General features: G+C 36.1%; 1 protein-coding gene across 1 annotated transcript in view; it reads right to left on the bottom strand.

Moving 5' to 3' along the window:
- Positions 1-4,080: 4,080 nt before the first annotated feature.
- The window catches only part of LOC149789014 (uncharacterized), a 92,206-nt gene continuing 69,866 nt past the window's right edge, over positions 4,081-26,420 (bottom strand). Inside the window, exon 8 of the mRNA XM_089975174.1 lies at positions 4,081-5,640. Within this exon, the coding sequence (XP_089831300.1) occupies positions 5,602-5,640 (39 nt within the window). The 3' untranslated portion in view covers positions 4,081-5,601. The remainder of the gene's footprint in view (positions 5,641-26,420) is intronic.

Raw genomic sequence — 26,420 nt, 5'->3', positions numbered from 1 at the left:
TTTTAAGGAATGATACACAACCTTTTCTTTGGAGTGATACTTCCTGGTCATAACGCATTCTTTGTTACGCTGTGCAAATATTGTAAAGCTCTAGGGCAATGATTGCTATTCAGTGACGTGATAACTGGTTGTATATCTGACATAATTTAATACGGGTATTCACGGAATATTTCCAATGTTTTGCGTAAGCATTACTCTGATAAACTGATTTTTGTTTTAAAAAATGTTAAACACTCTTTAATGCGTTAAAATAAATGTAAATAGTTAATGCCCAGTTGGCAAATATAGTCAACAAAATCAACAAAACCACGAAAATAACAATGTATTTCTCCTGATCATATTCTTTATAAATAGCCCCATTAGTGCAAGGTTACTGGTGCCAGTCAAAATTTAGCGGCTTTAGCAGCAGTTATATGATATTCACCGCTGCCTTATATAGAAAATACATGTCCGCATTCAGTGAACTACTTCTGGATACGGCTAAATAAAAATGGCTTCATAAATGTGATGGCCACCTGAGGCTGACAATGACTATATTAATTTCTTCTAGCCATCAGTGGCGGATTATAAGTAAATACAGATCCCATCCTAAAACATACCTATCATTCGAATTAACCAAAGAACGTCTGGATACTTCCAAAAGTTTAAACTTGAAGAAAAAATCTAATTATGATTTATTAAAATGTTGAAAATGGACAACTAGTGGTCATTTGCTGTTGCTGCTGCTGTGTGTGTGTGTGTGTGTGTGTGTGTGAGAGAGAGAGAGAGAGAGAGAGAGAGAGAGAGAGAGAGAGAGAGACTGGCCTTTGATACAAAATCTCAGTCTATATGTTCTCTTTAACGTAAACTATGCAATTTATAGCTTCGCTTTGAATAGCGTTGTTTTATTATGTGCTAGCAAATTAAAAAGTCACAGGCAACTGCAAAATGAATCTATATATATATATATATATATATATATATATCTATATATCCTTTTTGAGGTATTATCTACAACGGAAGGACCACAATCCTTGGAAGGGAAATTGCGTACACTTCCCTTTCAAAAAATTACTGTCCACCATAGCTGCAACATTGAGACAATCTCAGCAATAACCTTAAACATATTTTTCTGGCTCATCTTTTCATATTTGTATCCTAAATTTTCATTTATGTATTGCATTAGTTTTCCTTCTATTAATATTCCTTTTGTTTTGTTTTTTTTTGCTTTTGACCGTACGATATCCAAAACTGATTAAGTTAGTCTCGGTCGCTTTTGAATAATATTCACCCCATGAACGCGCACGCTTCTGCAGCAGTAACGTGGGGTGTGTTACTGCCCAGTGTTTAGGTTTCATTCACATAATAAACAACATGTAAAATGTTCAATAAAGCGTTTAAATATTTTTCGTTTCAGTTTTATTATTCCTTTAGCACAAAATATGCACAACACGTTTATTTCTAAGCATATAATAAGAAGGTTATTGCTTATTACAAAATAGCTTGCCCTCGTTCAAGTGGCGTTGAAAGTTCTCGCAAGTTCAGGTATATGAAGCTCAAGACCTTGAACCAATATTGTCAATGCCCAGGTACAATACTATACTCACAAAATACATTGTAAACAGTACCCTTCGGTTGACGTTGTCGCTACCGCTCAACCTTCAGCGGGTATTGGTAGACCTCTGTTGGGGTTACTTAAGAGTTTTTCAGGTAGAGAATGTCAGTTACCGAATCACACAGCAGATTACAATTGAAAGGCGTTACGCTAGCTCTAGGAATCGGCAATTTACAGTTTTTACCCGACACACTCTGGATAAACAAAATTAAAATCTTACATTAATTCTTTTGTTTTGTATTCCGGCTTGTTAAAAGATGTTTCCTATTAATTTTAGAGCATTATTTAAGCGTACGAATTATTGTTGACGGCTTCTGCTACATAGTTCTTTATGGAACAAGGGATTCTCGATCAACATCATAAAAGCTAGGTCATCATCGAACAAGTAATTCCACCACTGGTAGACGATCTAAGGTATTTAACATTCCGATATATAAATTGGTGCATGTGTTCTGAGTAGAAGATCAATATTCAAAGCAAATAGTGTGTTGTTTTGTTGGACATACAAATGACTTTTATATTAACAGGCTTGTGAATAACCAAGTTTTGTTACTTTAAATATGTTTTCGTGCTCATTAACATGGTAGGCTACCTACAGTGGCCACTCCGGTGGCCTAAGTGGCCTAAGTGGTTAGAGCATTCGCCTCGGATGCGGGAAGTCGAGGGTTAGAACCCCGGCCGAATCGTACGAAAGACTTACAAAACTTGGTACTAGCAGCTGTATCTTTTGGCGCTCAGCATTAAGAGGTGAGCGTTAGTACTGGTCGGCCTGGTGTCAAAACAACGTGACTGGGTGTGAAATGATGCCCCAGTGCTAGACATCATTATAAACTACCAAAATGCAGAGATCATAGCGATATGACTGAAACACTGTTTAAGCTTCGTTACAAAATATCCAAATCCAAATCGAACCATCAACGGCCAATTAGAAATGCAAATAAGGCAATCGGTAAATTGTTATAATAATGGTGGCCCAGTAGTCAAAGTATCGACCCTGACAGTTACGATGGGGCTGTGTGGGATCTATCTTATATTGTAGGACTATTTTGTCAATTGTAATCACTGTATCCATTTACTTATAGTTTTAATTTCATTTGTTACCAACCGCAGGGGAAATGTTGTAGCCTCAGTTTTCATCCTTGGTAGGTCAAATTCAGTCAAGAAAGAATGATGTATTATCGGCAAAAATACATGTTATAAGCCAACATTTTTATGTCAAGGGCATGTAGTGTGTATGCCATGCGTTTTAGTGTTACATTAGTTACTTCGCACTTGACTGTACCTTTAGAAGTTGGTATAAAGTAATTGTCTGTCCAATTGATACAGAAAATATGTAGATCGGCCTGATCACATAGTTACGGCCTGTCAAATGAAAATCTTTGCTACATTTAACAAGTAATGCAATTGTACTTATGTATCAACATTGTTAGAGTTGACTTTAGTATGCCACTACAGGTGCGTATGGTGAATTGTATGCTACAATGGTCTCTAGATTTATCATCTAAAGTGAATTAAAGAGCCCAAAAAGTCCTATGTTAAACTGGTTTAACTTGGGGATTGATATTATCGAACCAAATGGAATTTAATATTGCTCTAGGTTTTTATTTTGGTTTAGTTTACGTAGCCATCTAGATGGAAGTCTATGGAATTTAAAAATTCATGCAAACGGCTTACTGCTTCAAACAGGAATGCCCATATCGATATTTGTACCTAAATTCCTAAATATACTTTTACTTTCAATACAATACATACACATTTGAGGGTATTTGCCTCCGGTATGTAAAGCTATTGAGTCTGTGAATTTATCATAGCGTCAGACGGTTTTATGGGCTCAAACTGGGATGTTTAAATCTTTTATCTAGAATCTTGCACACACCAAATACACACAGTACCCACTTTCTGATTACTATCCAAGTAATACACCTTACAATACGGCACCATTGTATTTAATTACTATCCAAACACATCACGTATACTATGCAACAATCACTTTTGATTACCACACACACACACACACACACACACACACACACACACATCTACAATCTAGTACCTGATTTCTGATTACAATCCAACGGATTACAATCCAACGGACCATATATACTATCTAGCACCCGACTTTTGAGTACTATATAAACACGCCTGATTTGCAATTAAACAGTCACTGTTTGATTTCTATCCAAACACACACTACATTTCAGCATAAGAGTTTGATTAATATCCAAATACAGACGCCCCTGCCCCCAAATAGATGATCCTCTTTTGGATTACAATCTAAGTTCACACACTAACATTCCAACAACGAGGGTAGGTGTTTTATACCCACACTCTATACTTACCTAACCACAAACGTAAAAGACATTCATATGTAAGTAGAAAAAGGCAACGGCAAGATTTACGTGATTTTAAGTAAAGAAAGTACTAAAAAAATAAATTTAAAAAGGCTCTTGCAAAGACGTAACGAGAAAAGGGTGAAGACAACAAGCTTTATAAAATTTAACAACTAATTTATTTTCCAAGAAAAACAAGTTAATAATCAGAAAAAGAACTTAAGGTTTTACAAATCAAATCCTAAAATAATCCAAGAATTAAAAAATAAAGTCCTAGTAATACAATGTCCTAATGAAATTGAGTTCGAATCCCGATGAAATCCATAAGGGAAGGTGATGACGTATGCTGTGGCCAGCGTCATACTGATGTGTCAACAGTTCTTTGTTGAATCCAAGTAAAAAATTTGAAGTCTGTATAAATTTCGATAACTGACTTTGTCCAAGAATTAATTTAGAGCACAAGTACTTCCATGTGAAAATAATCTCTTGGAATCAAAACAAATTTACAGAAAATTAAAATAATTAGCCCCAAAACTGGTCACAACATAAAACACTTTAACTTCTCAAGTGTTAAGGCACTAATGACTATTCGTTCTCAAAACATCAATAATAAATCTAGCTACAATGCAAAACAGATGCCCGAATGTGGGTCAATCCTCTGGAAAACCTAATTGATACATGTTATTTGTCACGTACTCCAAATATGGCATCGATTTCACTTTATGAACCATACTCTGAGAAAGAATTAAAAAACATAAAAAGTTGTTTACCACAATTCTTACTGGTTCTGAATCAAGGTCAGGAACTAGGCCAGCATTAATACAAAGTTTCTCTTATTAGTTGTTTTCTACTGAATTAAATTTCTGGACAATGTCAAATCCAGTAAATAAAATTACATTACAATAACATGGAATGTAATTCTTTTTACTAACAAACAATTAAATTAAATCAAAAATAAATTAAATCAAATATGCATAACACTGGAATTTAAAAATCCAGAAGTGCAGTGGACACAAGTGTGGAAAAATGTTGCCTAAATACCAACATCACTGCAAAGCTACATACAGGGAGAGATGACATTCTCTTGACCTCTTGACATTTAGCTCATAAAATAACTACATATCCCCTATGAAGGAGGAAATATATAATAAAAAAACATATCATTCTTTAATATAACGAAATAGCGAGGGAAAGAAACTACGTCAAATACAAACTCAGTAGGTAGATTGTCATGATAAACAACTTTGATATACAAATTAAATCTATAATAAATAAATATACAATGACATAATTCAATGCCTTGTTGACTTGCTGTGAGGGTATATACAATTTTCCTAATACAGAGAGGGGCGGCACGGGATAGTCGTGAGGCAATGGATACTAACAAAATGACAATATCTACCTAAGAATGCAGCTCGGTCAGATCCAGTTACTGGGGCGATGGCGGTCCTGTAAACGAATATAAATTCTGCCCTCTCTGTCTGTGTTCCCACCCACCTCCCGTAAATAGAGAAACATGGTCACTACAGGAAATACCTACTAAAGACAAGAGAGAGCTCGCACAGCTAACATAATCTAACAATTAGACAGGAGCAGGAAAGGAAAATTGAAAATGTACATATGGACAGGGAATATGTCACTCAATTTAGGATTAAAGACGGAGTTATGCCAGTGCTGTCAGGTTACTATGAGGTAGTACGGATCACTCAAGAGTTCCTGAAACAGACAGAACAGAAACAAAACAAACATGAACAGAAATGGGAAACATAAATACAACCCTAGAAATATTCTGTAAACACAAATGGCACGCATAACATGCAATACAGAACAAATTCCTTCCTTTACTTTCTTTCTTTCTTTATTTCTTCATATAGCATAGAATATTTAGAATTTTCAAAATACTACAAGGCAAAAGAACCTTACGCAAGCGAGTGGAAGGGGCCGATGGCTGACCTCTGCGGAAAAGATATATGGGAAAATCACCTCCAGTGCGAGAGGTGGTGGACAAGATGGCACCCATCTATCTCGGTCACAAGCCGTTAAGGTACGAACCTCAACTTACTATCCCTTTTTACTTTCTCCGTTTAATGACGATGCACTAGTCTCATTACGTGTCCTTTTTCGTTCGATGGTAAACAGCAAAACTGGGGAAATTGACTTGCTCAAACGAACCCAAACAAATACACGAGTATATAGCAAATGCCACAAACTATGTAGCACATATCAAACACTGGACTAAAAGACCCCTTGACAAGGATCATTATAAACATAGTAACTCCATGTGGCGAGGAAACCAGAAAAATGTGAAATAGATTACGGTAGAGTGTACAAGCCAAAATAAAATAAAACTGTATGACTGGAGGCAGAAATACAGGAAATGGAAGACTGGCACCTGAATAAGTATCCTTCTATAAAAAATAAAGGGAACCAAAATCAAAATTGAAGGAACCCAAGTCAAAATTACTACCTATATTTCCTTTAAAATCTTTGTTTATATATCCACAAGAACAGATTATGAGGAAACTATATATAATGTCATTTCAAATTTTGTTATCAAAGTGGTTACCTAAAAGGTCACTAGCTTCCTTAGTTAGGAATCGGATTGGTGTCCACACAAAAACAAGTAGGTACCGGTAGGAGTATAAACACACTATTACATCTTTACATAAACATACAATCACACATACCAGTGGGGTGAGCGGAGTTATTGGTTTTTTGTTAACATAGAGATCAAAAACAAACAAAATACAAAATCTGCAAATGATTTATGTGTGTCACCGTTATAACATAACGACCCACACCCAGACCACAACAAACCACCTTCAAAGCGATATTGAAACTTACAGGAATAATTCAAAAATTAAATAACGACCAATTAACCACTCAAATTAAAGAGAGGGGACATCCATCAACAGGGCATTCAAACTCAAAAATTACGAAAGCAAAGAAACCAACACAGTAGTTCTGGAATCGCAACACCGCTTAAATCTCCAGTGCGACTATCACCCTCGGGAATAAGATACCGCATTGAACCCTATATAAACAAACCCAGACTATGCACCAATTGTCAACACTGGGGACACTTTGCCTCCAAATGTAAATTCTAAGCACTCTGCAAACAATGCGGAGGGCACCATAGGGGTCAATGCAGAAGAAAAACACCCAAATGTACCGATTGCAAAGGCCCCCACCTACCCCAATCACCAGATTATCCAACTTATGAACACAAAAAATCTACAATACCAAACATCAAAAAAAGAAACAATTAAAAATAAAATCGTACCTAAACAAAACACAATCAACTCCAAGCCAGCCCCACCAAATAACCAGAACCCACCAGTTCAAAAAAAAAATTAAATCAGCCAAACCACCCCCACCCCCATTGGACTAACTGCAACAATAAAACTACCCATATAGAACATAAAATAGAGATAGCAAAGATAACTGAGCAAATCAAAAACATGCTAACAAAAAAACTCTTAGTATCAGAAAACAAAGCAGCACAAATAGGGGAAACATTACAATTAATTCTATACATGAAATGAGGCCTCTATGTCTCCTCAATTAGGGGAAACATTACAATTAATTCTATACATGAAATGAGGCCTCTATGGCTCCTCAATTAGGGGAAACATTACAATTAATTCTATACATGAAATGAGGCCTCTATGGCTCCTTAATTAGGGGAAACATTACAATTAATTCTATACATGAAATGAGGCCTCTATGGCTCCTCAATTAGGGGAAACATTACAATTAATTCTATACATGAAATGAGGCCTCTATGGCTCTTCAATCAGTTAGCTAATGACCACCACCACCATGATTAGCACAAATAAGAATATCACAGTTTGGCAATGGAATACTAGAGGACTGTCAGCCAATATTGATGAACTAAGATTTAAATTACACAATCTAACTACCAAACCTGACATAATCTGCATCCAAGAAACTAAAATAACCAACCAAATCAAACCATTACCAAAAATTAATGGATACGCCCCAGGATACTTTCAAAATAGACTTAAAGGTCAAGGGGGAGGCCTAGTAACCTTTGTCAACAGCAACATACAAAACATAACACCAGTCCCCATCAACACTTTGGCCAACAACACTCAAATGATCGAAATGCAATCCTTAATTATACACACAGGAAGAACTGACATTCAAATATATAACCTATATGACCCAGGTGGCACACTAAGGAACGTGACTTACACACTTATAGACAGATCAATAATCATAACGAGTGGACCGGATTGTCGTATGTGGTGATTTTAATGCACATAACGAGCTATGTCGAAGTGATCGAACAGATAAACGAATCAGGTTGGTTGAAGCATGGGCTGCTGAATCCAACCTGACAATCCCTAATAATGGCGCCAGAACACGCCTTAACCCATTGGATGGAACTCTATTTGACCTTACCATATGCTCCCCAACAATACCACAGGTGACGGAATGGAGAGTGGGTCAAACAGACTCAATTGGAAGCGACCACCTTCCATTGATAACCACCCTACAGACGGCAATCCAGTATAACTCGCTTCAAACACAACCTATGTGGAATTGTAATAAAGCTGATTGGGAATTATTCAAAGAACAACTAAACAAAGCTAGCACCAGGGACATTGAGCATGAAGATGCTAATATCTATTATAAAAACCTAATTAATATTATCACTCGAGCCGCTACCACAAGTACTCCAAAAACTAGTGGCAAGCCAAATAAACAAAAAGTCCCATGGTGGAGTGAACAATGCAAACTAGCTCATAAAGACAAGAAAAAAGCCCTCAATAAATTTAGACACACAGGTAACTCCTTAGACTTCAACAACTATAAAAACAAAGAAAAGTAACTTAAACGCATTAACAAACAAGCTAAAGAGAACAGCTGGCAAGAATATTGTACTAACATCAATCTTAAAACCAGCACTAAACAAGAATGGGACAAGATCAAAGCGATTAGGGGGAAAACAACTAACAGTACCCCTAAATCCCAGGGGCTCAAGGAAAAAGCGGATCAATTGGCAAAATAGTTCTCAGAAATGAGCAGTAATCAAACCCATACTACTTCATTTCAACAACACCGATCCAAAGTAGAACAAACCCACCAAAACCTATTTAGCGACCTTGGGCCAAAAGAATCTAACCTAAGTAAAGATATAACAACACATGAATGGGACCAAGTAGTAAGATCAAAAACAGAAACATCACATTGAGAAGATCAAATAGGATACATCATGTACAAAAACTTACCAAATGACATCAAGAAAACTGCAATTAAATTACTAAATCAAATATGGAAAACAGGAATATTACCCAATAAATGGAAACTGCGGTGGTGATCCTTATACCTAAACCAAACAAAGACCCAAATAATGTCAGCTCATATAGACCAACCTCATTAACCAACAACATCTGTAAAATTATGGAAACTATATTCACTAATCGGCTTAAAAGCCACATTAAACAAAACAATCTAACAGCCGAAAACCAATGCGGATTCAGAAACAAAAGATCCACTACGGATCAGCTAGTAAGACTTGAAACAGCGATCAAATTGGCATTCAACACCAAAAGGAGTCAGATAGGAATCTCATAGAGGTGTTCATAGACTTTGAAAAGGCATTCGACCTAGTATGGACTAAAGGCTTATTAGCCAAATTAAACCACTACGCCATAACAGGCCGAATGTACAACTTCATCGAAAACTTCCTAACTGACCGCAAGATAATAACCGGAGTCGGAAACACTCACTCTGAGTTACTTCCTTAGAAAACGGAACTCCACAAGGGAGTGTACTCAGTCCCACTCTATTCAACCTTATGATCAATGATCTAGACAAGAACGTGGCATCCAACCTAACTGAAATATTGCAATTTGCGGACGACAGTGGAATATGGAGAGCAGGAAACCCCTCCAATCACAAAGTAATTAAAGACATATAAGATACCTTAAACAATATAGGGAAATCGGCTGACAAATGGGGTTTTAAATTAGCTCATTAAAAAAACCATAGCCGTAATATTTACACCAAAACGTAAAATAAACCAGCTACTCCCCAAACTGACTATACAAAATCATGAAATTAAGTACAAAAAAATGGGCACGTTTCCTGGCAATGTATTATGATGCGCATTTAAACTGGGGACACCACATCAGTGAGTTAATCCAAAAGTGTAATAGGGACCTAAACCTCCTCAAAACCCTTAAAGGAACTGAAAGGGGATCCAATCAAGAAAAATTACTAACACTATACAGGGCACTGATTAGATCTGAATTAGATTACGGATGCCACATATACAACTCAGCATCTAAGCAACACCTAAATAAACTAGATACTATACAAAGAAAAGCCCTCATTACAATCACTGGCGCGTTACCATCAACATCACTCACAGAACTACAAGTACTAACCGGAGAACTTCTGCTCCATCTCCGACGACAATAACTGATTATAAGATACGTAGCCAGGCTGACATATCATTCTCATTGCCACCCCACTAGAATAGCGATAAATAAATGTGAAAAACATTTAGCACTAAACTACAACACCTAACCCCTACAGGGAAATTAGTGCATGAACTAATAGAACAGCTACAAATTGGAAATCTCAAACATGAAACAAACAAACAGCCAAAAATTAATATCTCCCTCACAAAATATGGCAATAAAAAAGATCAGGAACATCGGTTACACACCATAGCATAAGAAGAAATTAACACCAACTACTCAAATTTCCTCAAAATATACACTGATGGATCAAAAACTGCAGAACCTGCCCAAACGACAGCCGCTTACGTCATCCCAGAATTAAACATCAAAATAGGACATAGACTACCCGACCACTGCTCAGTCTTTACAGCAGAATTCTGAGCCATTAAAGAAACACTTAAATAGGTCGCAACCAACAACCCTCCCAAGACAGTAATGATAAGCGACTCGCTTAGCGTTATCTTCTCAATTCTCAGCAGCAACACCAAATATCGAGAAAACATTTTGAAACAAACCAGCTCAATACTAAAAAGCCTAAACAACAACAAACAGCACAACGAATTCCTGTGGATACCATCCCATATAAATATACCAGACAATGATCTAGCAGATTTAACTGCCAAACAAAAACTTAACGATTCCAACCACATCCAATTAAACTACAGTATTAGAAATATTCAGCCTAACAACATTATTAATCGATAAAAATGGCAGCAAAAATGGAATGACAGTACTCAAGGTAGGAAACTCAACAACATCATTAATGAAGTTAGCAGAAACAGAAAACCAAGCGTACTCCAAGGCAAAGAACAAAAGATAATTAATAGAATTTATACAGGCAAAACCAAACTGGCCAACAGCTATGGTAAACACATAGGGCCCTTCCCACACAATCCTAATTGCTATTATTGTCAGGTCCCGAGGACACACCACACATTTTCAACGAATGCCTTAAATTAAAAAAAGAAATTGAGACATTCAAAACAGAACCAAAACAAAATAGGATCCCCAGTCATATACCCAGAATTCCTAAACAAATCCAACCCCAATCTAAACAGCAAATACAAAAATATAATATCCTACTTATACAAAACAGGGTTAAATAAAAAATATAACAACTAACTAGAATAACAGGACAAAACCACAAGAAACCAGGTCAAACTATTAGGAACACCCAGTAGCTGGCCTAGATAAGTTCTCTTAAAGACCCGAGTAATCGGCAAGGACAGCTTACTGGGTAAAACATAAAAACAATTACAGCCTGAAAAACAAAATTATTAGACTGCAATAAAACAAATATAGAGTACCACAAATAAAAGATAGGGAACCAACTTAAAATATATTAACAAACCCCACCCTCAATTATCTAACGAACAAGATTACCTGACTAATAAATTAAACATAGGGGATATCAATTTTGCAAATCATCATGTCAAACCAAATTACAAAAAGAACAAGGCCAAATAATTAGGGATACCCAGTAGATGCCATGATACGTTCACTTAAAGACCCGAGTAATCGGCTTGGACATCTATCTGGGATAAAATAGATATGAATACAGCCTGGCAAATTAAATCATGAATATTGCATTAAACAAATACTAGGCACCACAATTATATATTAATATTATATATATATATATATATATATATATATATATATATATATATATATATATATATATATATATATATATATATATATACTCTCCTCTATCATAACTCTCTCTAACAACGTCCAGCTAACAACATAACTCTGCCGAATAACTAACACCGTTACCTAGGAGACAGCCTCATAAATAATCAATATAGGCACGACCCCAAATTAAGTACGTAAAAGGTGGTCTAGAATCCAGACCATCAGGGCCGCCCACAACATAATATATGACCCCAACTAGATCATATAAGGTAGTCTAAAAGCCCAAAGACAATCAGGCCCGGCATCACAAGGCTGCGACAAACTAGAACTAGGTGGTAGTCCACCAATTAAGCACACATAATGTAGTCAAAAACCCAAGACTACCAGGTCCGGCAGCACAAGCCTGCAAAACAAACTCGATCTAGGCAGCAAGACCCCAAATTAGTACATATGAGGTAGTCGAAAATTCCAAAGACTATCAGGCCCGGCAGCACAAGGCTGCAAACTAACTCAAATTAGAATATAAGACCTCAAATAACCAGACCACCACGCTCCCATCAGCAAAATAAGGACCAATACAACCCAATACCAGCTAGGCCCGTCACATCAAGTGGCAACTTACACAACCATAGCTGTCAAACTAGACGCTTCATAACCTTACTCTAAACACTCTCTGATAACAACAGCACAGAGTTACTTTATCAAAAATTCATTAAGACGCAAATTAGACCAAGGATAACCGGAGGTCAAGCACTAACAACCTGTGCCATTGTACCTCCTCCCGAGCCTCGGCCTTGCCTCCTTCAGCACGCACAGACACCAATACCATACAAGCAGTGCACGCCATACAATAGTAAATGCGACCGTAGGATGGGTCCAATCCCCCTAGTCGCAAAACAAAGCAAACAAAAACTGGGTGTGTGTTAGGTCCAATCCCACACAACTTGGCCCTACACTCAGATCGCTAGGCACATACTAGTGCCTCGATCTGACGGCCCGATTAATAAGTGTTCTATGAACACATTAAAGCCTGGGTGAAGCGGCACTTATTCCTCCCCCCCCCCCAGGAGTGATTAAAAAGCCACCTGTGTTGGCATTAACCAGTGGTAAATGTCTCAATAGACGCACACCACATTAATTTAAGTAAAGGAAAAAAATGGACTCACGTCAAAATTATTACGTCCGATTCAGTACGGATTAATGTAGTTCCATTATATTTATAGAGTAGTTTTTCCTATCCTAATCTACTGTTGATGCGCGAGCTAGAATTAGGCATTCTTGGTATTGATTTAATAGTAATTGTTTATTCTTTAGCTGCAAAGGTACAGTAAGATCTCTTATCAAATTCTCTGGACGAAAATGGGAAGTATATCCTGGAGAAAAGATGTATATATATATATATATATATATATATATATATATATATATATATATATATATATATATATATATATATATATATATATATATATGTGTGTGTGTGTGTGTGTGTGTGTAAAGACAACCAAGCACAAATAAAATTAGTTTTTGCAGCCGACACATTTTCTTTTCAATAACTCTCTAAATTGGTTTAATAACCTTTGACTGCTATAACAATAATATATCCTGGATATCATTTGCGCATACATAAATTTACATAAAATAACAAATGTCGTTATGGCTTATCAATTTCTAGGTCAATACAAATATTTCTGAGTATCAGCATCTGTCTTCACTTTCGAAATATCTCTGACGTATCAGCAACAAGCAGAAATAAACTAGTTGAAACATAATACAGTTAAAAAGTTTAATTCCTGTAGAAATAGCCAAGTAAAGTTTCGCAAACATAATCATTTTTCTGTTTTATTTGTTTGTCTTGTATATATTTTGTATTTGCATTTGCAAAAGACTGCACTAGATACTATTTTCGCACTGTTCATTGTCAGTATATTGCGCTTATCTAATCAACATATGACACACGTGATCTCTTGCTCGATCCAGTACTCTTGAAAGGGTTGTTATTCGCCATATGATTTGCATTCTTATAATTATGTATGTATGGATAGATCTATGTATATATATGCATATATGTATGTATAATATAGGTATATATATTGTGTGTGTGTATTTTCGTACCAGCATCGTGTGATATGCTGCATCAGAATATTCACACACACACACAAACACACACTTACTTCCGTACATATGAAACTTGAAACAATTTGGTGGTTATGCTTATATTTCGCACCAAGTATTACTTAATGTTTCTCTTATGGACATAACCTTGGTCATTACATTGTCCACTATCCGACTAACACATCACTTGCGCCTGCACCCCGAAGTTTATTTTTGTTTTGAAAATTTAAGTTAAACATATTTTTAGTACACGTATTGTTACGTCAAAGATATTTTGAAAGTCAAGACAGATGCTTAAAAGAAGTCCAACAAACGTACAAACACGTTCATGTTATTAATATGTTATTATTCCACTCCGTAAGGTAAACCTTCATTTTACTTTACTAATTTTGAACGGCCATGGAGGTCTAGGGTCATAGACCATGATAGATTTTGTAGGTGAAGTGGATTGTCCAGCATGTATGGAAACGTCTTCTTCTTTTATACTCACGCTCTGAGTTGTTTTCTCAGCTGGTTCTGTTTTAATTCCAATATGCACGGGTGGTAGCACCGTTAATCGACAAGCGGTCGATCCATGTTGTCCGAAACAATTCTCATACAAGACATTTCCACCTTTTGCAATCTAGTAAAGCAGAAAAGAAAAATGTCAATAAGAGAAGAAGACGAAGACAACACATTTTCAGATTTAATTAATTTCGTTGCATTTTCTTGGCATCCATGGCATATCTATTACGTGGATATTATGTGCAACGACTGAATATTTGCAGTAGCAGTAAAAGGTTGCTTTGAGACCACCACACATCACATTTTGCTAAATCACAGAGCAGCAACGTTTTTGTTGGACCCAGCGTGTCGTTGGAGAGTGGGTCTTAGCGGGCACTGGCGGTCATAAGAGCATATTATCATGAATGACTTTCACCAACACTCGAATTAGAGACATTATAGGTCCATGAGATACCGTTATATACTGTCAGATGGTCATACCGTTATATACTGTCAGATGGTCATACCGTTATATACTGCCAGAGTCCTCTAGCGAAGACGGTATTACCTGTGATTGTGAAAAGAGTCATGTGTTTATCCGGAAGAGGAAGTTGAGGACTACATAGAATCATTACAAACCGTTGAAACCTAATTTTCAGTGTATGTCAACATTTATTTAAGGCGGCTTGGAATCAGGAATCTTACCGATACGATTGGACTCAAGGTCCTTACCTTGTGCGAATGGGATATTCAATTCCTCCCCTTCTATATTTACCGTGCTTGACATTTTCGTTCGCGGAAACTGTGGTGCGCCAGGGAAAGTCGCTTGTCCCTTATAAATGACAGATAGGAAATTCTTTACCAACCCATCATATAACACATTGATAAGATCCCTGATGGGGAGGGTGATCGTCTGCCTCTCCATAGATTCGTGCGAGAAGTGTTGTATATCACAGCAGAAGATACCCAACTATCTTACAATGGTACTATAACCCAGCGTAAAGCTCGTTGAATGAAAAGGAGTTCTCACAATCAAAAATGTCTTCAGAGTACCCGTCGTTCATGAAAATAGCAGCCATACTATCCCCACGGGATACCGGAATCTCGGCGGAACATGTGGATTGGCAGTACAGAACGACGCTGCCCTGCACGCCGTAAAATTAGTGGCATACCATCCACAGGAGGAGCAAACTCCAGAAGAAACATATTCTTCTTTGAAAATTGTATAGCGTCTGCTAGCAGGCTTCGTCACTGTTCGGGCTTCTGGCACCTCGGCTACAAAGGATTTGATCTTGAGTGAAGATTTCACAAACTCTTCAAACTTTTGTCGGTCACCAACTATGTTTAGATATTGGCCATAGGCTCTGGTTGTTATCCCAATGGGTCCAATCAGTTTTCATTTTCCATTGGAGAAAGGTTAGTCATTACCAGGCTATATATTCCTATCTGATGATTCTGCTACCTATGGTTATTTTGGTGTGGCAAAACTGCCTTCTCCGCCTAGCCTTTTAAGTTTTAGCTTATGTTTGATGTTAGTATTAGACGTCGTTCGTGCTACTCTCTTGGCACTCTGGGACTCCACACTTGCTGCCTTCAGGATAGAGTACACCGTGGGGCATAAACACGACAACTGAGGGATGAGGACTCCATTTTTGTCGACTTTAAACTTTCCTACCACCTTCTTCTTAGCGTTCATATGCAATTGTGACCTTCCAGGAGGCCGCTCGTATCGTAGGGATCGGCGTCCTCCGCCATGTACCAGATATCTTCCATCTCTATTAGACTCTCAGTATAGGTGCAAAGCAGATGGGCTTTGGTACCAGAGCAGATCATTGTGTATTTGCAATAAATTTTATACATCAATATCTCGAAAAAGTGAGAAAGGCCTGGTTGTGTAAATGGGGCGGTTAAGATTGAATCTAGCTTTGGTTGAGAGTACCTCCATGTGATTATCCGGCAGTAACGCTTTGACCCTGGAACCGTGCCAAATAGACATGAATATGCTTCCGCTGATTTTCCATGGCCTGTGTTCTGTTAACTCTGATCGAACTCTACCGCTCGTTAAAATCTTAGTAACTGTAGTGCCATGCGATATAACGATATTCGAGATTCTCCCCAAACCGTGATGACAGGAAGACAAACATTCTTTACGAATAGTCATAGAATCGAGGGTAATTATTGTGAGCGTCGTGAAAATCATCCGAATATTCAATGTTGAAGATATCCCCGGGGAGCATCTGGAGCCATTTAAATAAATCTTTTCGGGGACGACCCAGCAGTGAGTTGTCTCACATCCTCTTGTAGCCAAAGGTATTCCATACTTTCTTCCCATCGGATTAATGATGTTGTAGAATATTCCGATGGGAGGTTGCTTCGTCTCGTCAAAACGACACAATCCATTCACACACTCCTGCGGATAGACATTCTTTTTAGTCATTTGGAGGACATCGCCTTCGGTATGACAACGTGTAATATGTACGCCGTCCCGCGGGAAGGGTCAACTGCCATCGTAGATAGATATTCATGAACAAATCTGACAGCTGTCCTTAAACTGGAGATGGCCAATGGAAAAGGTCATATACGCTTCCATGTTGTTGGGAATATCATTGAGGTATGCAGTTGCGGCTGTTCATAGAGCTGGCAGCAGCAGATTGTTGTCGTAGTTTCTATGGCTGAGCATAATAACGTGGACTTTCGTTTCTGCTGGTCTTAGTACTAGCTGAAGGTTACAGCTTTTATATGCTGCTCCTCTGTACCGGCCGGTGATGTTGTAGTTGTCTCTTATTTTGTTATCACCCAGCCACTATCAGCAGATGTGAACGAGTTTAGTGGCTTCAAGCAAATTCGTGTTCACGAGCGTCATCACAAAATGGGAGGTTGGGTTAATTCCTATCTGATATATAACGTCTCTTCGTCCAAACTTGTAATCAGTTGGACTACTGAGTACTCTCCTCTGCTTATCACGAGAGGTTTGTTTTACCGTCACATTGCTAGATGATATAGCAGAAGCCGTATGGAGGCGAGCTGAAGGTTTGATAGGTATCGCTGTAGGTGGGTCAACGTCTTTCCATTCGATTGGAACGTTTAGCGCCTCGGTGTCAATATAGATAACGTAGGGTACGCTAATCTGATGAAAGAGATGCTTAAAGTAAAGCTTCTTCTTTTCTGGCTCTGTTTTTTCTGCCGCGACGTTTATTCTGTGTCAACGCATCCATCAATGTGAGTTTCAAGCAGGTGATATGGATTGAAGGAGAGGAGACTTGTGCAGCAACGTTGGTTTTTCTTCATTTTTGTTACTACTATAGTCGGATTCGTATGTAGTGTTACTTGTCGCCGTAAGACAACAACAGTATGCTGAACATTCATTCAGAGCCTTATTGGGGATGCGCATGGTGTAAATAACGTAGTGCTATTAAAAACAGTTGTGTTAAGGGTATCGGATATATGTAAGTGCATTCCTTTCCAATCTGACCTCCATCTTAGATACAGCCCTAAGAATCAGCTCGTCGCTATCATCGTGCAACAGCGCACTTCTCTTTGGCGGGAAGATAAGTAGACTAGCATGGGCACAGCTTCTCTTTCTGCTTTAATGAGTACTGAGCCTTAATGCTAAGATCAAACTTGACTCCCCTTTTTCCAGTCTCTTGGGTGAGCATGTTGATCAATCCAGATATCAATGCCCTGAGTAATGTGTGGAGGTCCACTTCTCGGCGGTGACTTCTTGGTATTTTGACTCAAATGTTGACATCGACGTTTTTATCTTTTCCGCGAAGACCTTCTTTGTGTATGACAGTGGACATAAATTATCAGTTGTAAGAACTGGGGTAGGAGCCTTTGCTTCCTTAGAGGCTTTTGCTTGGCCCGTCGTTTATCTCGTTTTGATAGCCTCAAAACCGATATAGTTAACTACCTCAAATCCGCAATGATGGATGCCTTGGAACCTGCATGCATGACACCCTCGGAGCGGGTGAAGCGAGATTGGCGTTGGCCATACAATAGCTTTGGCTGGCTGCCTCGCTTGTGTTACTGTCTGCAGCATATCACCGTATTCAAGCTCGGCGATCTTCCCCGCCCTTTACCATATCAAATCTGTAGGTACATAATTGAATTATACATACTGCTAAAACACACAGATGAATGAATTAAATCATTATTAATTTCAACAAAATTATTTTCATAAAAACGATAAATAATTTAAGTTCTATTAACTGTGTAGATGACTGTTAAATTTGCAAATTACATGAAGATTTAAAGCTACAAATGAATTGGTCATTCAAAGACTTCGTTTGTATTTCTACAATCCTTTTTCACAATTATTCATCAATTTCAACTATTCAATTAATAGCTATAAGGGTGAGAAATTACTTCCCTTTAATTAATTTTCTTTTACAGATAAGTTATAAAATTTCAGAATTCCACCTCAAGTTAAATTGGATAACTGTAATTTCTTGCTCCATTTAAATTGAATGGACGGTAATTGCATGATTAATTATTCAGGAATAAGGATTTAAATATGTGAACACAAATATCCTAATTAATATGCATTACATATTTTTACTTACATTCCGATGAAGTTATTTTCTGTAGCATTTTAAAGTTATATATTTATGCAGAAATAAAGTGATATTTTGTATTGTCATAAATATGGATGCGTTTGCGACATGTCCTATTTTATTCAGTCTTTCTCGTGTCAAACATACATTACCATTAGTACCAGTAATCTGTACCTTAATGGTCGATGCGTGTAATGAAACGTAGCGGAAAAGGGAAGGTACATATTGAAAAACTGGCGACCGGATAGGTCTATATTGGTAGCTATGGTTGAGTTATCAGTCACAAACTAGTATTTAAAGAATGTGATTCATTCGCATACTTAAATAATACATTAAATGCAAATTTAGATTATTAATTTCTAAACGTTTCTATAACAAAGAAGATGAATTCATAATAGAAATACAGAGGTAAATGTATATGGCAATTAGTAAAGCGCGTGAGAAAGTGAGATGGAAATAATCAGGTCATACATTCAATACACTTGCTGTTGTCTTTTATAGCACTGTCAAAATGGTTATTACCTTATATTTTTCATGTGCATTAGTTCTTGAAATATATTTGCCGAAAATGAAGATATTCTGTTGCATGTCGTTTATGGTAATACATGCATTATGTTTTGCGCATTAAAATGTGCACATTTTCTATAACTGATACGTCAATTATACCTTCATAATCTTCCCATCCCATGTAGAACTGAATTTCTCCCTATCACGTCTATTTTAATGTTGTATACTTTTCCTAACTTGTATTAATATTTCTTTCTTAAATGTTTTCAAATTGAGCATTGTGCGGATAAAATTTAAAGACATAATGTTTTTTCTGAAAGTAAACTCAGATTTAAACTTTCATCAGATTGCTTTTATTTAGTAATTCCTCATATTGTACTAATATTGTATCTACTTATATAAAGTTACAATATTCAAAATTTATGCATTTATCTTAAAGTCACCTGAATAATTGTATCAAAAATGTTAACTATAGCACAATCATGCAATAAATAAAATGAGATCCAGTTGTTTCACCGCAAAAATATATCGACGTCTCTTGTTTAATTCTAATTATGTGTTACAAAAAACGTCTAAGTAGAATTATATGGCTAAGTTTCAGTTTAGACCTTGATAAGTAATTTTTTTACATTTATGTGCCAATATATAAGTGTTTTTCAGTGAAAAGCCTCAACTAACCTACGATCGCGGCTCGTTTCTATTGTGCCATTCAATTTAAATCTCTGTTTCTATAATAAAATCTATCAATACTTTTGAGAACCTTTCGTTTGTTGAGAAACAATGGTTCATTTGGTTTATACTGGTTAATATCTGGTGGTTTTCTTTTGTGTATTCTCAAATATTCTTTGATAGACACCATAATACCTCATTTCTACAAAGCTGATTCCATATGGTTAAATTGTTGAAAAAAACTAATAAACTGATTATTGCATTAGGAAACCTTAATTATATTTACAACACATGCTGAAACGAAAATATATCAACAACATGAACAAAATTTTCGTGATCTTTAGTAGAATGTCTGATATTTTGTCTTCTTGGAACCATGGGACTAACTTTGATGAATTTCAGTTAAGGACTGCATATAAGAAATAACATACGTAAAAGTTGAAGAGGCTAAATGAAACCCTTTGCCCTAGCTGCGGTTTGAGTCTGTAGGTTTTCAGGCTTCTCTAAAATTCGACCTGTTTCAGCTCTATAACTAGTTTAATCAGAAAGCGCGAAACATTTCTTCAGTCACTAAGGGAAGAAGATTTCAGATGCACATTTCTTGTGTATTTTCTCTTCATTTTTCTAAGTGGAATTTAAAATGAATTTGTATAGCATGGTACATACCCTTGTCTCCTGTACAATGTCGTTCTCATAACCAGCTGGAAATGATTGGTTTTGGGGGTCCTCTTCTTCAGAATGTTCGGACACATCGTTTCTTTTTCTGTTTGACAATACATTAGATATTTAAAATAAATACAAACCCATACGTAAAACAAATTAAAACTATCGAACACAAATCTTTTATAGTTAAGATATTGATATTTATTTAGAGATATTTATTCATATGACGTACCATTTTTGATTGTAACATCGCCTGAAGCTGTTTATTTATATTTATATAGGTATGTGTGTGTCTATGTGTGTGTATCTGTGTGTGTTGATGCAGACGCTGACACCCACGCCAACGCCGAGCTAGTACAATAACTTTCTTCTGCTACGTAGAGTTTAGTTTGAGTTTCAAGTGGTTAGCCATGTTTATTTTAATGGTGACAGAAGCATTGTGGCACAGAATTACCGTGCCTAATCCGAGTCGGCTGAAGGGTGCGGGTTCGAATCACTATTTTTTCATGTGTTGATTTGTCTTTAAATATAATGGTAGGATTGATGGGCATAATTAAGCACGAGTGTCTGCTAGGTGCCAGGACGTAGACAATCTTATAGAAATGAATTCCACCTCTACGCCCAACAAACATCTGTCCAGTCCTAACATCAGTATTTTTTCCCACTAACCGTTAAAATGTTTCTGTTCCAAACAAATACATTGATCGAATCTTTGGAGACATTTAAACTTCATCTAGTCAATAGCACCGTGTTTGATATTTTTTAAGTGGGCAATTTAACAATATATATATATATATATATATATATATATATATATATATATATATATATATATATATATATATATATATATATATATATATTGCGTGGATATTATAAATGCAGTCCAAAGAAGAGAAAGAAGTCAATTGGAAGGAAAAAAATAATGTGAAATGCAAAATATTCAGCATTTAGAAGAAAGCAATAAGATGGGTTTTTTGTTGCAAATAAATGTATACATGCATATATACATGTGCCCATATATCTATCCATCCATATATAAATATAGTAATAACTACAGTATTACCGTTATTGCTGAAACAAAGATTTATCGCATTGCCGTCTATTGCAAACGTTTCACATTTTCAACTGACATTTGTTGAATATTTTTCTGAAAGAAAATGTGAATTATATTCCTTACAACAGTGCTATATATTTGGAGTTTCATTTGAAAATATACCTTTGTAAATATACTGTTTCTGCTGCAATAGTATCAAATTCATTACTCTATATGCGTACCTTTGACCAATTATGCCCAGTAATAGCTGCTGTTAGAGAAGGAAACTGTGTCAATGGCTACATTTTGTTCATCCATTCAATATTATTTTTTCATAATTATTTTTTTTTTTCGACACATATTTCAAAAGGATGCGATTAAGTCTCCAGGATATATTTACACGAAAAATAAGTGATTAAGTGAATGTTTTCAATCATACTAACAAAATTATTCGTTGCCAGAATTTACCGTGAAACCTTTATCCAAAACGATAGTAATAATGAAGATTTTGTTTTTTGGAGTCAGCAGAGAAATAATATCCGCTCTATTAATTCTCATCTAAATTAGTAAATTCTGAATTATATTTTATGCTTGGTGATGGTTTCTTACTTCTAAACGTTCCTACTCGGAATCTTTTTCTAACGCTCACATATTTATCTTAAAATGGGTGAGATAGATAACATTATGAGAGGATGGCGTTTCTTAGAATCAAATATAGCACGAATATTTCCTTAAAATTATATAGCATTTAATAACTTATAATAATCTAAGAAGTTTTATTTTATAATCCTAAATTTGCCTATGTAGTTTTCGCACGTCAGAAATTAATCATCTTTGTTTACAAAATCATTTATATTTAACATGCCGTAGCTTCCAATTGTTGTTGAAATTCATATTTATTGGTACTATGAGAAAATGCACAATATTTCTTTTCTAATTTAAAAGAAAATGATTTCGAGTATGTTGAAACGACATCTATGTAAAATATTTTGATGTTTCTTTGCCTTTTCCAGATAATTGTTTCCGCAAAGAAAACGGTTAGTTATTTGTGGAAAACATGCGTCAAAAACAGTTTTCAAGTTTGAAGCAGAGTAGATGCTTCGTTTGAACCGTGTTGATATCATAGAATCTTTTAACATATTGAATTACCATTTTAACAAATATGTGAATGTGCCATTTTTTCACGTATATCTATCATTTTAATACATTTGTCTACCATATTAGCATATATATATATATATATATATATATATATATATATATATATATATATATATATATATATATATATATATATATACCTTTCTAATCAACCCTATTGATAAACTTGCAAAATAATTTTTCTTTACTTTGTTTTGAATTCCACGCCAAACAAATATATAGATAGAGGAGCTTGTATCTTGTAGCATACTTCTGGGAGGGTTGACAACATAAGTAAATTAGATATTTTTGCTAATGCCAAACTTTGATGACCATTATCTTCACAAAGATTTTATTATTCTTTTATCGTGAAAAGAGAAGTAATTTTCAAACAGGATTTATTTGGGTGTCATAAATGAGTTATACCAAGTCGTCTAAATATAGAGAAATTTAACGATACAATAAGTGAACTCTGGTGATTTTTAATAACAATTTTCTTCACTGCAATAGATAAAACTACTCTCTATTCTACTTTTCTTGACATTCAAATTCGCCATATGCAAAACGTGGGAAACTGTATAATTATTCCAGCTGATATTGGTATGCGCTCTTGCAGATTATTCATGTTTTGCTTGATATCCTTCAACGGATTACAAGGAAGTAATGGAAACATCTGAATGCCTGTTTGATTAGTACCGTCAGTAAGTTCTTGTGATTTTTTGTGGTGATATTAGTCCAGATCTGCCCCAAGAAGTGGTGACAAAAGTAAACACGATCAAGAGTATTCGGTACATTCCTTTCTTGCAACTAGATTCTAATCTCTACAAGTAGTATATCCAACTTTATTATGCAAAGATATACATTTTCATAATTCTTCCTGCACCTAGAATGTTTTTCTATGTAAGAGATATTTAGAGAGTTTCATCTTTATAATATCCGTAACATCTGTGCAAACTATTTTGCATGGCATAACAGGTAACTACTTCAATGTTTCCAAGTTCCGATGTCCTGGTAAAGAACCACACGATTAAGTCTGTGTGTTGTGGGAAATTATTTCCTTTTATTACAACTTGGCTTGTTTGTTCAACTGCAGAGTACTGAAATCGTGTATGATATACTTAAGCAATAAGATTTTCAAAGTAGTTAACGTGGCGGCCATATTTGACGTAATATCGGCACCATTTTCATTTAGCACAAACTAAACACCATTATAAGACATTTGGTGAAAACCCAATACCAATATAACCATTAGAAATAGTGACAAGATTTTCAATTTGTTAATTGTGGCAGCCATATTAGATGTCTACAAGGCAAAGGCAGCATTTTCCTTTTGGACAAACTAGATAGCGTAAGCAGTTCCTTTGTGAAAATGCTCACTCGATACAGCTCCAATGGTGACCATATTGGGTGTCAGATCGTTTTCATTTAGGACCAGCTAGATATCAAAAGAAGTAATTTGTTTAAAACACCTTGTCAGTATCACTTTTCATTAGAGGAATAAGTGACAAAATATATTTAATAACTGGCTGCCATGACTGACATATTTGACCCGAATGGCACCATTTTCAACCAAGACCATCTCTATAACATAATTCTGGTGAAAATTTAATCTCAATACGAACTTCTGTCTAGGATGACCAGCGATAATAGGATTTTCAAGATGGCCACTGTTGCGTCCATACTAAATGTCAGATCAACTCAACTTTTATTTAATAACAAGCAGACACCATAAGGATTCATTCGTTGAAAACCAGCATTGATATAACTGTCCGTTCAGAAGTGGTCCAATAAACAAACTTTGTATCATAAGAAGTCTTCGGGTGAAAATACCATGTTAAACTGACTATCCTTTCAGGAATACTAGCGCATGAGGATGAATGCGTGTGTCTGTAAAGTTTCATGGCAATCCTACACGTGGCTTAGAGGGAGTAAATTGTGCCAACAGACGCACGGATGACGGACATGTCATTCCATAAGCCTTTCTGGTCTATGACCAGTAGAGCTAAAATGAACGAAGATTTCCAATGACAAACCTTTTACGTTCCTCTATTTGGAAAGTTAATATTTACCCGATTTGTAACAACACAGCCTTCCCCTACCCGCGCTATCCCAATCCATAGGAAGTCTTAACAATTTTGAAACTATGATGCACCCTTATGAACTATATCCTGTCATATATCCCAAAGGTTACTATGTCAACGGTGTAGAAAGAATTGCAGGAATTTGTGCTCGCGTGTACGTATGCACGTACAGGATCGCACTGATCGTACGCCAGTACGAAGGTTAGCAAAATAGCAAGAGACTGCATTGATTTACTCTAGTCCGCTCACTAGTATAAGCTTGCTTTATGTTGTTAAGTGCAAATATCTATATTCCCAAACATCTTGTAATTTATTTTTGTAGGAGTCCAAGAAGCAGACACGGCGATCATAAAGCCAGGGTAAAGTCGAATCTCAAGAAATTTAACTTTATATTTATATACGCATGCATTACATAGAAAATACAGGACAAATATCATTTATTAGTCTAATCCCGATATTTCAAAGTAGAACAGAAATATTATTTTTGAAAGTATATGCCTTCTAGATATTTGGATATAATTTCAGATATATTCACAAATATGCGTGTTGCATTTGTGCTACTTACTGTTTTCTCTGGCGATGTAACCAAAATACACTAAAAGCAACAGCTAGAATCACAAGTATGATGAGGGCGATGACCAGACCAACTATCAGGCCTATTTTGTCCTCATCCTTAGAAGTCTGTGCTATCTCAGGAGCTCCTTGGGTAGTGGAGGATGGAATCAAAGTAGGGGTGATATTAGTACACAGTGATTGTAACTCTTGTTCTCTGACAGGAGCTCCTTGGGTAGTGGAGGTTGGACTCAATGTATGGGTGATATTTAGTACACAGTGAGTGTAACTCTTGTTCTCTGACAGCTTCAATGAAAATAAAATACAAAATAGACTTAAAATAAAATGTAGATCATATTTTCTAACAGTAGTTGTAACTTAATGCATATGAATATGCTCCTAAAATACATAGATACACACACATACAAATATACGATATGCCTGCTATTAGCATTATGCATCTCGACTTAATATCTCATGTGTTAACGATATCAGCAGGCATGTCGGTGTATTTATGAGTCAAATACCTTCAAAAGGAGCACGCAGCCTCTACATCAGGAAA

This window comes from Sinohyriopsis cumingii, chromosome 11, assembly GCF_028554795.1.
Source record: "Sinohyriopsis cumingii isolate HCF-2022 chromosome 11, ASM2855479v2, whole genome shotgun sequence".
NCBI lineage: Eukaryota > Metazoa > Mollusca > Bivalvia > Unionida > Unionidae > Sinohyriopsis > Sinohyriopsis cumingii.
This window is presented reverse-complemented; position numbering and strand designations above follow the sequence as displayed.